At 42.0% G+C, this 18,875-nt stretch overlaps 1 protein-coding gene across 1 annotated transcript in view; it reads left to right on the forward strand.

The window, feature by feature from the left end:
- The window catches only part of ADCY5 (adenylate cyclase 5), a 219,208-nt gene that overhangs the window by 152,023 nt on the left and 48,310 nt on the right, over positions 1-18,875 (forward strand). The window contains exons 4-7 of the mRNA XM_075710138.1: positions 9,819-9,930; positions 10,102-10,229; positions 14,116-14,274; positions 15,317-15,458. Coding sequence (XP_075566253.1) covers positions 9,819-9,930; positions 10,102-10,229; positions 14,116-14,274; positions 15,317-15,458 — 541 coding nt within the window. The remainder of the gene's footprint in view (positions 1-9,818; positions 9,931-10,101; positions 10,230-14,115; positions 14,275-15,316; positions 15,459-18,875) is intronic.

Below are 18,875 nucleotides of genomic sequence, written 5' to 3' on the forward strand. Positions count from 1 at the left end.
AGAGGTGGTGGAGTCACCATCCCTGGAAGTGTTCAAAAAACGGGTAGATGTGGCACTTTGGGATATGGTTTAGTCTAGTCTGCCCTTGATTGGTTTAGTGTGGACTTGGTAGTATAGGTTAATGGTTGGACTGGATGATCTTAAAGGTCTTTTCCAACCTAGACAATTCTATGATTCTATGATTCTGTATCCATCATACCAGTGAAGAACAGACTGAATGCAATTTGCACAGCCATGAAGAGCTCATTCTTTCACCATCAAAGACAAAGACCTGAGCAATATATAACAGAAAGCATCCCAAACTTGATTAGATGCAACTTACTCAATCACTATCGCATGTCCCTGACCTGGGATACACATGTGAAATTGTTAACTGTCTGTGCCAAAATTTATTACTCTGTTGCCTTCTCTGACAACTGATTGATTGCTGGCACACAGCATCTATGTAACAGGTTGTCTTTTGTTTTAGTGCTTAAGTTTTTAGTTGTTTCTCTTCCCTATTGTGCTGCTTCTATGGCTTCAGTCACTTTTGCAAGCCGTTCCCTTGAAGGAAGGCAGGGAGGAATAGTGCCAGACTCCTACAGCTGTGGTGGTAATGGATAGTCCCTTCTTGCAGAGTTCTCTTAGCTCTGTCTTCCTTCTTGTTGGTTTTTGGCAGGATTTTGACATCAGAGATTGCTCTAATGCCAGAAAATAGATTCCAAGTATGCTCACACCAAAAAGCATGCCTGAAGTTTGAAAACCAGAAAATAACATGGCTTTTCCTTTTTGTTTTGTATGCAGTTCTGGATTTCAAGCTGTCTTGTGAGGCAAATGAATCTGAGATTTGTTTTGTTGTGGGCTAGATCCAGCTCCAGTTTGGACAGACCTGCCAGCTCTTTTGCACTGGTCAGGCAGACCCTGGTGAGTCTGGGCTTGCTCGGGGCGAAAGCAAAGACACACGGTCGGGGTCAGCAGTATGCATGGTTCCTTTGCGCCTTTCTGCAAAAGGCCATGCATATCCTTCCACTTTGCCTTCCTAAACTTCCTTAGAGCTGGAATGGATTTGGCATCTTTCTCACTTACATGGTTTTTCCCTTGACCAGAGTGATTGGAAAAATTTTCACATTCCCATCAGTCCCTTCTTAGATACATGAAAAAGGTCCGAAGTCCCTCCTTCTTAATAACCCAAAATCTCATTTAGGCTGCTTGGATTTCTTTTTTATGTTTGACAGACAGCGGCATCTAATTTGGCTTGTGATGATGGAGTAATAAAATTCCTTCCACTCATCTCAAAGACATCTATAACATGCTCCACCTATGGTTTGGCTGGTAGCCACTGCATGTCTATCTTTATTTGTTTTGCCTTCCCCAAATAGTTTTTCTTCCCAAAAGGCTATTTATTACTCCTGTTTCCAGTGAAGACTCAATCTGGTTAAATATAGCCTGCTGAAATAGGAAAATGTTTTAACTCAAGATGTTTAGAGGGAGAGTATAACAAGTTTTTCATGTTTAAAATAAAAAATGAGTACTGATGCTGGTTAGCTATAACTAAGTTCCAATAACTGGGGTTGCTACTATGCTTGTAAACTGCAAACCTAGAAAGATCATGGAAAAACTTTTCCCTGTGTAACTGGTGCAGTCTTCCCCTTCTGGATGGTGATCTCAGGATCTTAATTTCTTCTCATTTCCTGCATTGACAGTGAAGGACAGACCACAAGCATCGAGGTGAGGAGCACTGACCATGACGGAAAGTATGGTGCCATTTTTCGCAGCAGCTCTTGAGTGCCAGCAGGGTCAGACACTCTCAGCAGGGCATTCCCAGGAGCACATTGCTAACGCAGACAGAGCTGCAACCGTAAATGCTGAGAGTTTGTGCTGGAGATGTGCATCTCCCAGCTGCGTCCCCCAGGCAGTTCTAACCTCTGGTAACAGTCATTTGAGAGCAAACATGGGAAAATCAAGTAAAGGCAGGGTTCTGCAGTTTATGTCTTTGCAATGAGCCTTGCTGTCGTCATGCAGTGGCTCTGTGGATGGCAGGCTGCACGTTGCCACCAAAATCTCCGAGAGCCATCTGGTCTTCTGCTTCTTTGTCGGTTTTTACTCTGTCACCAGTTTCAGTTGGTATGGTCTTGCAGAGTGAACTTCTCAAATATGGGATGTGGATTTGGTTTACATTTTTGGCTACTTTGGAAGAGGGACAGGAGGCTTTCTGCCTTTTGCTGTAAAGAAAAAGGTGAAAAGGCTCAGTTTTCTGCAGTTTTGGTTTTGTAGGGTTTTTGTTTGTATTTCCTCCTATTTTGTGTTAATCTCTCTCTCTAAAAAGTATTGCTTTGCTTATCACAGCATTTGTGTACGTATCTGCCTTCTCACCCACCCTTTTGTGCAAGTGGGAGCCAGCATGACTGATCTTAAGGTGGAGCACTGTCACAGTGCACAACGGAGTCCTGCTTCCCAAGAGGGACCTGTGGTAGCTGATGTGTCACAGAAGTGCTAGCGCTCATTTGAAACAATAGGTGATTTCCAATAGTAAACGGATCTTCTCTGAAATGACCATATAAGTTTAGGAAAGAGAGTGTTTCTTTTTATTGTTGGGTTCTTTTTTTTTCCATGACTGTAGGAAAAGGAAATATTTTAACCTCTGGTCTGTCTGATGTCCTGCTGTTCTGGAGGACATTTTTTGTATCGCTAAGGCTAAGACCTTAGCCTGTTGCATAGACTTTCCTAGAGAGCAAGAGTTAGTCTGGAAGTAACTTGCAGCCTTTGCTGGACCAGTCACTGGGCTGTCACTCAGCATGGTGATCTGTGAGGGCCACTTCACCCTCCTTAGGTGGGCTTTGCTGCCCTTGCTCATGTTTGTGCTGCTTTACCTAGACATGCTGCCTGACTGCAGTCACCATGCCACGGCTGTGAACTTGTCCTCAGCTTGGTTTGGTTTGTCCTTTTGTGGTTGCTGCTATTAAATTCAGGAGGGAGAGAGCATTATGAGATGTCCTCACTTAGTGTTTCTGGAAGCAGAAATCCTTTTTGTGCATAGGGTGGGTAGAAGAGAGAGCACACAGAGGAACTCCTTATCATCCCATCCCCAAGTGGCTACAGCTAGGAAAGAGAGGCTGGGTGTGTCTTGATGCCATGTCTATTCTGGAAACTTCTAGATGAACTTAACACTATGTTTATGCCGCTGGAGCGGGAAAATAACTTCTGAGCTTACAGTGCTGGCGGGGAACTGGCTTTTAAACAGATGTTCAAGTGTGAAAATTGACTCATTTGCCAAACTGCTCAAGAGACGCTCCCACCTTGGAGACGCTCAAAAGCCATCTGAACACAGTCTTGGGTAACCAGCTCTAGGTGGCACTGCTTGAGCAGGGGCGTTGGACAAGATGACCTCCAGCAGTCCCTTCCAACTTCAACTATTCTGTGATTCTGTGAAAGCCTAGTTTGGCTCAACCCAACCCTTCAGCTGAGAGTTTTGTCACCTTCATCCCAATCCATCCTTCTTCTTTCTTCTTCCTTGTTCATAGGATGACTTAATGACATGCAACCAATAGCAGTGGATGGTGTTGTAAAATAAGAAGCACCCTGAGACACTGTCGTCACCAATTAGCCTAGTGAATTCACTGAGAAGGGCAGACTGTGACTACAGCAAGTAGCTTTCTCTTGTTACACGTTTGCTCGTGAATGCAAATTAGTGAGCTTGTATTTAGTGAACAGTTATTATTTTATTATGGTACATGAACTTTTTCTTCTCTTGTAGGTAGTGTTCATTGCAGTAAAATATCGTGACTGATTCACATGCAGTCAGATGCACTTTGCTGTTTTTATAAGTCATTAAAGCTCACCGAGTCTGGGGTTTTGTTCTGTTTCCCATGCAGTGCCTGTGGTGTTCGGTTTCCAGTAACACATGGTGTTTATATTCATGACTGGCATTACCGTTGTGATGGTGATAGGGTTTGTGTTTCTTGCCTTGCTTGATTTATGTTGTGGCTGGCGTGCTATGCACGCACATGTCTTGAAATAGAACACAACTGTTTTTTTGTTTTTACATTAGAAGCACTGATGATTTAATTTAACGTTTTGAATAATCCTGCATTTGCAGGGAAACCTGGCTGTGTTGTGTCCCTCCTTTGATAACTCTACTAACTAAAGATATTTAAGGCTGCGCTTCAAAATCACTCTCTGTAGGTGTGTGTGGTTTTTAAATGTCTCATGTGGGCTTCCTGCTTCCCACCTTGTCCTCAACTATTCCTACTCCTTACATTGTTCTTTGCTTTCTGCCAAGATCTCTCCCCTTCCTGCACTTTTGCTAAGAACCTTCTCATTTGCCATCCGAAAGATCCTGTGATGCTTATGCCTCAGGGTATGTTAGCGGTGCAGTCACAGCAAGGATCACCTGAATTACAGGAGCTAGTTTTAAATGACCTGCAGTGGTAGGACCCAAGGTGTAGTGGGGTGGACCTGAGCACAGACTGTGAAAGCAGCCCAAGCCAAGCAGACTCATGCTGCTGACCTCTGCGGTGTTACACTGAGGCTTCTGCTGGTATCTGAGCTGCCTGTCCATGTGTATCTTAACTACTCTATGAACGCATTATAAACCAAAAAATAGGAAAGCTAAGCTCAGCACTTTGGGAATTTTCTCCTCTTGGCTCTGCATCTTAGCTGCCCCTCTCTCCATTTCACCCCACTCTGCCTTTGCAGCTGTGCAAAGCACTCTGCAAAAAGCACGTAGATATCCTGCTCATGAAGGTCTCGCAGTCCACAGTGGTGGTGGTGGTTTTGGTAAGGGCCAAACTCAGGCACAGGTAGGTATCCCAGTGGCAGCAGCAGCTAGACCTTTGTGCCCAGCTTGTTCTATGCTGCCTGGTGGCCCCGAGCTCTTGGGCTCAGGGATTCTCCAGTCTGTGCATCCACCTTTCCAGCTCCCCTGCCTGGGTCTTCGGCAAGAGCAGGTAAGTACCAGGCTGGCCCCTAAGCAGAGGGAAGGATGGAAGGGTCTGGAAGCTACCCAAGCTCCTTTTCATCTTTCTTCCTTGTCAGCACCATGAGCCTCATAGGGCAACAGGCACAAAACTGAGTTTGCCTTGTACAGCTATGAAATCTTGAGCCAGTCCTTGCTGGAAATAGGAGCTGAAATAGGAGCTTAGGAAAGTATTCACCTCTACCCCATAACACAATTTGTGGTACTTTTCAACCAAAATTAAACAGAAATAATTTTTTAAAAAACTTATAAAATGAATGATAACTCCCTTTTTCTTGTCTGTCTTTCCCAGAAATAAATCATTTTTTTGTCTTTTTTGAGGTCATACCCTGGTTACTGCTGGACAAAACCCAATCAGATGGTAAATCTGAAGGCAGTGACAGAGTGGAAAATATATCAAGAGCTCTGAAGCCATTACAACATTTTAATTACATACTAAACTGGTTTTTCCACAAAGCAGTAGCCTTCCAGATGAAGGGACCCAGGGCTGATAATAGTTGCTGATGCCCAGGCTGCAGAGTGTGTGGTCAATCCCTTCCAGTCAGCTTCAGCTAATAGTACTTCTAAACCACTGCCTTACTTATCTCACGATATTTTATAGCTATAATAATTATTTCATTTGACCTTTTGTTGACCACTGTCATTTACTCCACATTTTGGCACAAGGAAGGCCTATTACTGGCATTGTGCTCCCACCAGCAAGGAAGTGCCTTGCCCTCTGAACACTGACAAATAGTTGGCTTGAGTTGTGCCCTTCAGCACAATCATCCATCACCATCATCCTTTAAAAATCTTTTCATTGCTAAGGGTAGTCGGACATGAAGGACTGAAGTGTCAAGTGAGGACCTAAGGGTAGTGGGGAAGCTGTGTGTTTAAACTCTTAAGACTCCTAGTCTGGATAAGGTGCCCTGGCAGGACTGGGGGATGCTCCTGCAAACTCACTGTGTGCGTGTTGTGTGTGTAAGGAGATATAGCAGGCTTCGTTTTTAAAGAAAAGCCCTGACTAAACACAGGATGAGAATCATGTGCTATTCCCTGATGGCTATTGGAAGAGAAATCTACTTTTTCCCTAGTTGCTTCTGGGCTGTTGGGTATTTTACAGGGAGAAGCCTGAATTTAAGGATTACTGGGGGCTAATAACAAAAGGAACAGAAGTGGCATGGCACAGCACACACGCACACTGGTCCACATTCCTCCCTTGCGGGTCATTAGCAGGGTTGGGAGCGATAAACCCGGTTGTTGTCTCTGCTGCTGGAGCTGCAGTGCTAGCAGGAGCGTGTGGAGGGAACAGAATAGGCAGGAGAAGTAAAATGTGATTTAGTGGCTTTCAGAGCTCTCTGTTGAGAGCAGAGGACAGAGAGGCTTCAGGCTGGATTCCTGTTTGCAAGGGCTGTTTTCTCTGACAGTTGTGTGCTGTTCTTTCTCCAGTCTCCTGCCACAAATGTGTCTTTCCCCTCTCTGTCTTCAATTCCCAGATCACTGTTCTGTCCTCTGCCATCTCCCACGTGATCCTTTCCATACCCTGATGAGGCACTCCATTTCCTGCATCGTGTGTGTCCCAGGCAGTGTCTTCTGATAGCTCAGTGGCATAGCTGTTTGCCTGCAGAGCAGGTCACACAGCTGTCTCAAGCCTGTAATAGAATATGCTCAGGTGCTGCAAGAGGCGCATATGTTACTTGGTTAGCTGACATGGAAGACGGGCAAAGGGATGGAGTGTTCGGGTAGATGCCTTCATGTTAATCATGAAGTGCGCAAAAACTAAGTCATCCAAAGGACTTAACATGAAACCAATTCTGAGTAGGTTTTCATATAAAGAGGAAAAGGCATGCGCCAGGTGAAGGTCTTCCCCTTATTGCTGAGGGTCATGTCCATGTTCAAGAGTGAAAGGAGACTTGAAGCATCTAAAAAAATACTTGTAATTCATTCTTTTACTTTAGATAAAACCAAACTTCCTTTTCCTTGACTTTCTTCTCCATAATTATCAAACAGGCTTTGTTGAAATTGTTTCATGCATCCTTCTTTCCTCAAACAAAACATTCATTCTGAGAAGCATATCATGTAGTAAATGTTGGCTTCCTAACAGGGGCGGCAGACAATGTTAACTTCCCAATATTGCTCCCAGCTCATGTGCAGAATGCATTTCTGATTCCTCTCATGCAGCCTTTCCAGGTTTTATTCACACAATAAACCCTTTTGTAGTGCTTATAATTGTAGTTTTCTAGAACTCGTCCAGAGAGCTGCATATGGAGCTGCAACCATGCTGTCCTTAGAAGTGCAAGACAAGGATCGAGATGGAGATAGCTGCTGAATTTGAACAAAGCAATTTGCTGGTCACCCATAGAAGGTTACAAGTTTGAGAAAATGTTGTAATCAAGTAGTTTCAATTTGAAAAGGCATAAATCTGTGCGTAGGTTGGCTCCATAGGTCTCTGCTGATACTTCATTTGCCTGCTTGAAAATATTGCTGCGATTTCACTTCTAGGAATGTCTGATCCATTTATCTGGCATGATAGTAACGGGGAATGGAGGGGGCAACCTTCAGTCATTTCTCCATGTTTATTAGGACACTATGCTAGCACTAATTTTCTGAATCGGACATGAGGAGAACGCTGAGGGCATCCATGAGTAGTATTTTCAGATATACCCATTGCTACCTGAACATCAGAGCAGCAATTGCTCTGTATTCCTCCTGTTGTAACACATGGCTGTTACAACACGCACACAGGCAGAGTGTGAACGTGTCCACAAGTGAGGAATATGCAATTTGCCCCATGCTGGAAGAGGAACATGCTTGCAACAAGATATATTTTGTTATTGCTGCAAGAACTGGAGACATTTCCTATTTGTACATTACATGTTAACACATACTTAAGTTGCTTAGCAAGCAATACAGACATCTCTAACATTTCAGTTGATTTCAAGTGTATTTCTTTGGGAGGTTTACTTTTATTTGTAAATATGTGAAATCTCCATTTATTTTTTGCGTATTTTCTCAAGTGTTTCAAAACTGGCAAAGTATATTTTGATTCAGACATCCCCACATTCCTGTCTTGCTTTTTTCTTATACATTTTAGCTTCAGTCTGACTAACAAAGAAATATTTAATACAGTATGTTTGGCTGATGATTTATTGGAGTTGAAATGTAGAAGGAAAATACAAAAAGCATGCTAGAATTGAAATGTGTTACAGGATTTTTGCAAAAAATGCTTGTGAAAATATTTTTGTTGCCTTTGCTTTCTGTCTGAAGACATTGCAGGGAATTCCAACTGAAAATATAGCCTCTGCAATTTGCCTAAAACATGTTGGAGTTTTATTTTACAAAGAAGAAACAATTCCAAAGTGCTTGTTATTTACACTTTTAATTTCTCTTCCTATTCAAGTACAGCTTGATGCAATAATCAACTTCAAAGAAGAAACCAACTACTTGATAAATGTTCCAATATACAAGTATAGCTCATGAATTTTATATTTATATAAACGTGTGTGCATATATACATTTTATCTTAGATCTATATAGACATAGTTGGTTCTTGTTTACTGAATAGGTTTAAATTTAGCATAATGGCTGTGTTTGATTGCAAATCAATATTTTCAATGTTGTAATTATCAATTAGATTCTTTTTCCAGTTTAAAAAAAATCTTTGCAGTACAACATTAAAATTGATTAATTCAAATCAAGGAATCATTATTAATACTTGTGATTCAAATAATTGTGCTTTCAAAACAGCCCAGGCTGCTTTCAGAGGGCTTTCCCAGTCCGTCCTGGGCAGATGGGAGCGATTCGGTTTCCCTGTTACAACAGCAAAGGTTTGCCTCAGTTGGCAAGGGCTGTGCTTCTCATTCGGCAGAAAGTTGGGTGATTGCAGCCTTACTGAGAGGAGCTCCTGCATGCTGTAGGTGTGTATTTTTAGAGCGTTTCAGGGGCTAAGCCAGCTAGAAGGTGTGGTATGAATGGCAGGTTTCATTTCTGTAGTTCTTTAGAAGCTGAGCAAAAAAAAAAAAAAAAGCAATGAGTGAGAAGCATGCACAGCTGGGAGATGAGTAGAGTAGAGTAAATCAGTGTAGAATTCCTTCTCCAGAGAATGAAGAGTATAAAAGCCTGATGGTAAGTCTTCACCAGGACAGCTGAGTGTGTTAGGGCACGTCCAGCCAGCCCTGCTGCACCCAAGCCTTTTCCCCGGCAGCACGCGGTGCCATCGCACCTGGCTTTGTGCATTTATAACATTGCAAGAACACAGTATAGGGCAGGGTGCTGCCAGCCACGGGGCTGGGGTGGGTGCATGGAAGCAGACCACCGAAGCGGGAGTGAAAGCTGTGGTAGGCAGGTTAAGGTTATTCACTAGAGAGGGACTTTATTTTGTGGCTGCCCTCTGGCAGCAGGGGAAGCGGGCAGAGGAGGGTGGATTTTCTGCAGTAGAGTTAAGACCCAGGCAATGTTATTGAGCTGAGAGGTTGGGGAATGTGAACAAAATGGGTAAGTGTTGATTTTATAGCTGGGCTAATCTGGTCATTGTGTGGGAGTGCCTTGTTGTTAATGATGACTGATAACATTATCATGCCACCACCAGCTCCCAGCATACTGTAAGTTTTCTGGATGTGGGGCAGGGTTGGGGGTTGAAAGGCTTGTCGAGTTTTCCCGCCTTTTCTAATCTCTGGAGAAGATGAGGCCATGCCCCTCAGGGCTTTATGTGTGATAGAGGCTGTCATAGAAGGTGGCATTAACAGGTGCTCATCTCCTTGGTGCTGTAGAGCTGGGACACTCTTACATGCCTCCCCATCCCTGGACTTCTACCCCAGAACTTAGACAAATATCACCAACAAATTTTGTGAGAGTTTCATATTTTTTTTTCTCTTTTTTTCCCAAGCATCCTCTTTGCAGACATAGAGGGTTTCACAAGTCTGGCCTCCCAGTGCACTGCTCAGGAGCTGGTCATGACGCTGAATGAACTCTTTGCCAGATTTGATAAGCTAGCAGCTGTAAGTTTTCTATTATAATTCTGATATATTTTTTTCCTGTTGCAAGAATGACATACTGTGCTGGTTCACTGGATTTCTGTAAATATTCACTGCCCTAAAAGGCAAGCTATTGCAAGCATGAATATAAGCTGAGTACTTCTCTCGCCTTTATTATTGTTATTATTTTTTTAGGAGAACCACTGTTTACGTATCAAGATCCTGGGTGATTGCTATTACTGTGTGTCTGGGTTGCCAGAAGCACGAGCTGACCATGCACACTGCTGTGTTGAAATGGGAATGGATATGATAGAGGCCATCTCGTAAGTACCATATTCCCCATGGAGAATTTCAGAACAAATAGCAAGTAGATGCTCTTTCCCATTAGGTCTTCCTTACATTAGTAGCAAGGTAGCCAAACCAGGGAACTGATGCCAGCAAAAAGGGAGACCAGCTGGAACAGGAAAACAAAATGCAGTAAAGGTTTGACAGGAGAAAGACAAATGCTTGAGTCCACTACAGCCACATGAATATCAGAGCTCAATCTCCTGATGAGAAAAGCAAAGGTTACTGTAATTACTGGAAGTCTCATTCCCAAAGGAGGATTCCAGTGGATTACAGAAATGTGAAATCAGAGGATTAATAATAGCTTTATTAAGTTTCAGTCACTCTTTACTTATCTGTCTTTAAACCAGCTTTTTACTCACTTTACAATTCCTCTGCTAAGGTCTGTCTTGTCTAGTTTAATCCTTCTCCATGTGTCCCTATGCCACAAAGGTCAGATTCAATACTTTCTTACTTTAGTTTAACTAATTATTGAAGAAAACCATAAGGTTGGTCTGGCACAGACTGGGACAGATCCATGGTGTTTTTTCCTTTATTTCCACTTCCCCATCTTTTTTTTTTTCTTTTAAAATCTGTTCTGAAGCTTTGCCTGCTCCTGAGGTCAGACTAGCAATCCTGTGTTTGTCCAGACAATTCCTGTCTTCAGAGAGTAACAAATGTGAGACTTGTATCTAGTTATATTACTTGGAGGACTGCAGACAATGTTGATTATTATTTGGCCTGGACATGAGCTTTCACAGGCCAATTCTTTCAGAATTCATGGAGGGAAGATCTCTTTGGTCATCTTGAGTGTATGCGAGTTTAGGCACAAATTTCAGTCAGTTTTGGATGGTAACTGAGCTGACCTTACTATCTACACCATCCCTGCTGCACAGAGACTCAGCTTCTTTTTCCCTTCTCTTCTAGTTTTTTATTTTGTGAAAGCATCTTCTAAAGTATCAGTGGTACCAACACAGAAGTAGAAGATCTCTATGCAGTTCTTCTCTCATCCTGTTCAGTAAATTGATGGAGTTTCCACTTCATCTTATAGAATCATAGAATCATAGAATCGTTTAGGTTGGAAAAGACCTTTAAGATCATCCAGTCCAACCATTAACCTACACTACCAAGTCCACACTAAACCAATCAAGGGTAGACTAGACTAAACCATGTCCCAAAGTGCCACATCTACCCATTTTTTGAACACTTCCAGGGATGGGGACTCCACCACCTCTCTGGGCAGCCTGTTCCAATGCTTGACTACCCTTTCCATTGAAGAAATTTTTCCTAATTTCCAACCTAAACCTCCCCTGGCGCAGCTTGAGCCCTTCTTGATAAAAACTACCTATTTGCTGAGCTTTGTGCAGTACATCCTTACCATTTGAACTTCTGCAAAGACATGACTACACACCCACACTTTTCAGCCTCATTTTCATAACACAGACCCACAGTTTGAAAAGCAGTGTTTCCACCCAGGAGACCCCATTCAAAGAGCAGTGCGCAGCAGCATTCCCTTGCTTTATATATAGTGTATGCTGTCAGGACTTTCTACCTTTACTTTCCTCATTTTAAACTCTGTTGCTTTGCACCAGTCTCCTTTTGGGGTTTGTATGCAAAATGCAAAATAAAAGGAGTTGCAAGTAACCAGTTTTCAATAGCCCTTGAAAGGATGCTGGTTTTTCCACATGAAGTACAATTAAGTGGCAGGTGACAAAATATCTTGTCAAACACGAGAAGCAGCAATTCATAGCCACCAGCCCTACAAAGAAGATACTGTGTACATTGCCCAGAAAAGTCTCACTTTCTGCAGTAGCTGGCCTGATGAAATCAAGAGACCTTGACACGTTGCTGTGTAATCCCCCACAAGGCCGAGTAACACCAGGATGTCTAGACTTCATTGATTAACTGCAACCCACCTTACCTTGAAATAAACATGGAGCTGAAGTGCACTCAATGTTTGTTTACAAATAGCTCTTCAGCAGCCTTTAAAACTTGTTTCCCACTTGATGTGTGATGAATGCATTTAACAATCTTATCTCTTAATAAGTCTGGAAGGTGACTCTATTCTCACTACCCCTGCTTCCCCCCCCACCTCTTCCTCCACCAAGGAACAAGATAAGAGGTTTCACAATTAAGGTAACCAATAGCTACCAAACATTTGATTGCAAGCTTCACAACACTGGGCCTTGTCTGTAGGCTGATTTCATCTGTGTGCAATAACAGCAGGGAGCACTACCCCAGATCAGAAATAGAGAATTATATTCACTGTACTGCTGATATAAGTGAACTAAAAAAGAAGGAAGGTAACAAAGGATATTTTATTTGTCTATGAAGGGTAACCAAACTCATTTGTTTGCTGCAAAGTCTGGAGAAAGTCATCTTCTCATCAACAACTCTACTGGGAGAAGTTCCCTGGTCTTGTGTCAGTAACGTGGCTTGGCAGAGGGTGCAGTAGGGTTTGTAGCACTTGTGCAGCATGTTCTTCCTCCTTCCCCAGTGCTGTACCCACACTGCAGCTGCTGTTGTCCTTGCAAGGGTTATGGCTGCAGCTGCATTTTCATTATCCCAGTTCTTGTTGTTTTCCCAAGTGTTGTGGTTGGAGCTCTTTCAGTTCGTAAGCTTGTGGCACCTTACTCATACGCAGTTTCCCTTCCCTTCCCTGCTAGAGAATCTATGCTGCTTGTTAATAAAAATAATGAATGTCACTTCAGAGAGTAGGTAGTGAAACGTAGAATAAGGATTGTAAGGAAATAGGAACTGTAAGAGGGTAAGAGCTGTCTCAACAAGAGGTCATCTTGAACAGTCTTTTAAGGGTCATATTACACTGTGAAGAGTGAACTAGGGTCCCGAATTGGTCTATCTTTAATCATTCATTTTCATTAATAACTAAAGCATAAATATTAGATCTGTGTTGGTGTTAGAAAGTTGGGAGGACTTAACCTGTCCAAAGGATGTTATCTAGAAAGGACTAGATGAACCTGAAAACCAAAGAGGTTGAAATCTGACAGGTATAAAGTACAACTTCATGTTGCAAGGAACTAACAACTCAAAGGAAAGGACTGTGCTATGTGATGTAGGTGAGTTTGCCTGTGAAACATGGGCATTCTGGGAATGATATGTTCAGCAATAACGAGAAGCAGAGTTGTTCTGATGGCCTCATCAAGACTTTCCCCTACCCACATTCCTAAATATATTTTCCATGTGAACGGCTCTTGAAGTTAACTTTTGCCCTAAAAGGGCAAAACCCACAAAGTATTCCAGCAGTCATTTTGGGAGTAAACAGAGCATCCAAAACCTCATTAAAATCAGAGCTTGAGTATTTGTAGCTGCCTGTTTGGAGTGACTGCAATAGATGTGGTTCTCTGGTTTTGCTGCTCTGACTGCAGCTGTAAGCCCCGTTCAAGCTTTCCAACTGCAGTGGGGTATTTCACACACATATCATATTTCAACTGTGGAAGAGCTCATGCTTGGTGCCGTACAGACAAATTAAGATCTCTGAAATCATTTCCTTTTTCTCTTTGCAACATGCTATTACTCTTAATGAGGCTGAGTGCTGGCAGGTTATGTCCAGCTTTGGTATGGAAATCAGAGACCAGCACTTTATTCCTTTTACTGCCCCAAAGATTTTTTTATGAGTTCTCAACTTGACTATGAGGTCAGAGTACATGGATTTACTCCAAAGGCTCCCTTTTCCAATTAGTACCCTGCTTGTCCAGCCAGGCCATCCAAGAGCAGTACAGCTGGTCTAGTTTTGAGCAGCACTGTGTGTATGCATGAATAATTTATGGGTCATTATGGATTTTTGTGTTCTGGGTGCAAGTTTGTGCCACCGACTACAACCATGCAGTTCTTTGTGATATCCTTTTTTCCCATATCTCTTTTCAGACTAGTCCGGGAGGTGACAGGAGTAAATGTCAACATGAGGGTTGGAATCCACAGCGGGAGAGTTCACTGCGGGGTCTTGGGCCTTAGGAAGTGGCAGTTTGATGTGTGGTCCAACGACGTTACATTAGCCAACCACATGGAAGCAGGGGGCAAAGCTGGGTAAGTTGCTTCATCAAAGCTGTCGTGTTAATCCGTGTGTTGTTTTGTGTCTGACTTGTCACAGTGAGGTGGGGTAATGGAGGACAGAGGTTCAGAGAGTCTATATGTCTGCTGTAAAATGAACTGTGAGTGTAGTGTTTTAAGCATGTACAAACATTAGCAAGGTTATTCCATTCCATTGTCTACATGTCTTTGGTTACAGAAAGTCTACAAAATCCCAAGATGGTCATATCATTTTGTGGTAAGAACTGAATCCCTTCTCTGTGAAACAAAGCTGATAGATACAACAGAAATGAGCAGGTCTGTGTGAACGCTACCAGAGCTGGTCATGGTTACGAAGAGATGTGACTGTGTGTTAACAGTGTTTGCTGGAGAGCATCCCAGCTATCGATGGATATTGTATGAAGCGTTGTTTCAGACCAGCCTTTTGTTTTGAAACATTCATGTGAGAGAGCAGAATCAGTTCTTGTTTCACCACTGTGTGGACCAACTGAAGACAGAGTTGCTGCCAAGTTGACTCCGTGAGATAATTTTTCTATGTGGCTTTCCATCCTTTCTCTGCTCTGGAAGAAAGCATAAGACTATGGTACTTGATAGGATACCTCTACAAGGCACTCTTGTACCACAGTGATTAATGTGATACAACAAAAAAGATACATGCTACTGTATATACTACCTGTGTCCACTGAGTAAACATGTCCTTGTGAAGGGCCTGTGTTTGCCAAAAAAATATATCTGCTGCATGTTAGAGCAAAGTGAATAAAAGAATGAGTGCTTTGTATCTGAGGAGGTGCTTATAAATGGATATGTAAGATGCTTAATCTGAACACCTCCTTCTTTAAGAAGATGCCTCCTGGCCTGCTCCCTTTAAAATAGGTGAAACTCCATTACTACATCTGTAAGAGTAGTGGCATGGCTAAATAAATTGGGTTTTATTGCTTGTTTGTTCCAGTACATGGAACCTGTCACTGACAGGAACTGGCTTTTTAGGTGACAATTTTTCAGAGCCTACAAAACTGGCTTGTCTTTTGTCTCATTCAAGGCGCATCCACATAACAAAAGCAACCCTGAACTATCTCAACGGAGACTACGAGGTGGAACTGGGCTTTGGAGGAGAACGCAACGCTTATCTGAAAGAGCACAGTATTGAGACCTTCTTGATTGTACGGTGCAGCCAGAAACGGGTAAGACCAAACAAACTAATGCAGGTTTAGATACTTTTGATAACTAGATGGTCTCCAACACACCAAAGTAGAGTGAATGCCAGCCTTTATGGATGAGTGAATTGACTACCTGACCTTCCGTAACAAAAATTCCTGTTTCTCTCTCCTCTTCCTGAACTTCTGCACGCATAGAAGGTTTCTGCACCAAGTACTCTCGTTCTATCAAAGAAACTGTTGTAAGTTGTTTTCAAAATCATTTGGGAGAATGTTGTTAATATAGATACGTATTTTTTCAATTAAATTTGATACTTGTACAAGCTATTAAAGTAATAGATTAAAACCACAAAGATCTCTTCTCTGTCATATTTCAGACAGAGGTGTTTCTGTCCACCTGCTCACCTTATCACTATGAACATAAAGACTAGAGCAGTTCTTATCATTACTTTTCAGCCTCTGTTTCTGAAGATGTGAAAATCTGGTCCACTGTAATGATGGGTGACCACTGTGACAGTGGGATGAGATCATACCTACTGCTATGACACGGGTCAGGCTGCACAAAATAAGGCTATTAGGGCATTACTGACTTGAACTTGAGTCAAGTCAAACTCAAGTGGACTTCAGCCAATATATCTTCTTTTTGTGATGCTGCCAATAACAGAAAATAGGTTGATGTTATCACTAGTTTGTATTCTTTTAAATCATGGTAGACTGTAATACTAGAAAAGGACCTTTTTGAACATCTAGTTGAGCCTAGCCAATAATATTTCTCTAAGTAATTTCTGCATTATAGACACTACTTTTCTATTGACAGTACAGGCAAGCATATAAAGATTGGCCTGAATTGAAAATCATTTCAAATATTTCTGAATCTAAGACCAATTAAACCTTCCCACAGCTGTAAATATGACTACCATGAGATTAAATGGATCAGTGTTTGTGACATGTTCCAGTAGCATGGTTGATTTGAATAACTATAACACCTGTACAGAAATACTTTGCTACCATTGCCTCATTTCCTGGGAGAATGGAAGCCTCGAATCTCCTTAATGGATATTGTGTAAAAAAATCTCCAAGAAAATCCCTTATCATCTGCTAAAGAGAGAAGCTGATGTTTTGGTTTCTATCTGCTCATAAGATAAATCTCATTAACAATTGTCAATCTTCAAAAGAGGATTAGAGCTTACAGTGCAAGATTATTGTTTCCTGAGCATCACTGCCTGTTAGTGGGCCAGATGATTTTTATACCTAAACCACTTCTTCTTTGCTGGGTAGATTTAAGAACATAAACCAAAATACCCTCATGGTCAGGCCTCATCTCCTGGGGTGGAGAAGCTATATTGACTTCTTAAATCATGCACTCACCAGGTTGTCTGCATGTTCTTGTGGAGAACTGAAGGTTTCTCTGGAGAGAAAAGAAAAACCTAAGATCAGGATTCTGCTCCTTGCTCCTGTAGACAAAAAACTAAAAAACAGAGGCACAGAGCACTTGGGACTTGACTTCATTTTTGAACACAGGGCTGTCTTTTGACTAGGAGACTGGACAGAGACTCAGGAGAGATGTGGATTCCATTCCAGACTCAGATTTTGAGGAACTTGCATCTCTGTGCCTTGATTTTCCATGGTAAAATAAAATTGATCCCCCCCCCGGCCCCCGCAGTCTTTCACTGCTTTATATGTATTTATTGCAGCTCTGTTACACAGTGTAGCCCTTAGCTGAAGTCTCTAGGCACTACTATAATGCTGCTCTAACGTACTGCATCCCAGAGTAGCTAAGAACTGGGACATGCGCGTGGCCTATGTAATTATTGTGCTAAATTGAAACATAAAGAAACTGCTACCCAAGGTCATGAATGTTAGTGTTTAGAGTTTGCCCATAGTGCTGCAACTTTCTTGCTCCCGTAGCCATTTTGTATCCCTTTGTGAATAGTTTAAAGTTCTCTCCCTCTTTAAAAACTCATTTTCACATAATGTGAGGATCAGAAGTGAGAAAAGCTCTCCATCATAGTCAGCTCAGTCAGTCTTGACTATTTTGCCTGATGCTAGGCAAAGGTCTAGCACTTCACTTTTTCCTTCCATTTCTACTTGATTTTAATGATGACCTGTGATGTATTTAGCCAGGTTTTCAGTTCAGTCTGTTCTAGTAAAGGCCATAAAATGTTCACCTAAGTTAGTAACGGGTTCCTGTGAGTCGTGTCTCAGTTCCTGCTATCCTCACACACAAGGCACAGGATTTGCACTGACCTGAGAGCAGATGCATAGCTGACTCAAGTAACTGTTCACCTGAGCTATTCCTTAGTTCACACAGGCAGACTGGAATTATCTGAATACCTGGAATTATGTGGTCCATCAGACCCACAGCCATCGAAACCCAACAGTACCAGGAGTTATGATGAATGTATAAAATGTAACAGCATCTGTTCCATACCCTTTCTGCTTACTGTTGCCATGGGGAGCTATAACTCTGAATTTCCTGTCTTTTTTTGTTTATTTGACTTTTTCATCATGTTAATGCCATTTCTTTGGCACAGAGTAAATGGGAGGAACATTTATCTAATATTTTTGTTCCAGGAACTCAGACTAGCTCCGTCTTTGAAAATAAGTTTTTTTCCTTGTTAAGGATGCTGTTAACTGGAATATATTTAGTTGAGTTTTAGGGGCGAAAAAGCTAGATTCTGATCACTCAGTCTTTAAATAACATCCCTGGAGCTGAAAATGTAGTCCTTGTTTTCTATCTGGTACACAGAAGAGTTGCTTTCTGTTGAAAGACAATAAACTGCAAAGTTTTAAAATCCAGTCTGTTTAGGTTTCTCTCTCCTCATCTTTACCTCCAGATCTGCTTTCACCTTTCTGTTTGCCCTCTCCTGCAATGCTGCTGCTCTTGTGGGTGAGCACTTGCCTGGGAAGAAGGCAGTGCTCAGATACCCCAGAACGGTGCAGGAGTGACTTTATTATTGCAGTGTTATGTTCCCCTAGATGAAAGTTTTTGTGGGTTTTCTTGAACGCATAGATCCAAAGTTCCAAATTTGTTTTCCTTGTGTTTGCTTTCAATTCCTGAAGCCAGGGTTTTGTTAATTGAAATATAAAATACTCTCAACTGTGTGAGATACAAAGGGTGCCATGCATGTCATTGTAAGGTGAACCTATACATATATAGACACATATACATATATATAACTCTGTGTGTATATATATATAAAAAAAAAAATTCTTGTCATAAAATTATCAGGCTTTACCATAAAGGTCTGTTGAATCTTTTGCTGTGGTTTGTTTGTGCCCATTAATGCTAACAGTGGGCTGCTCTAAAACCTGGTTGCTCTGGTGCCTGGTTGCTCTGGTTGTCTGGTGTCTGCTGTCACACAGCAACTGTATCCCCTCTCTCCCTCTCAGCCTTTTTTGCCCTAAGATAAACTCTTCTAATGTCTTCTCACAATGAAGAAG

This window comes from Pelecanus crispus, chromosome 5 (assembly GCF_030463565.1).
Source record: "Pelecanus crispus isolate bPelCri1 chromosome 5, bPelCri1.pri, whole genome shotgun sequence".
Lineage (NCBI taxonomy): Eukaryota > Metazoa > Chordata > Aves > Pelecaniformes > Pelecanidae > Pelecanus > Pelecanus crispus.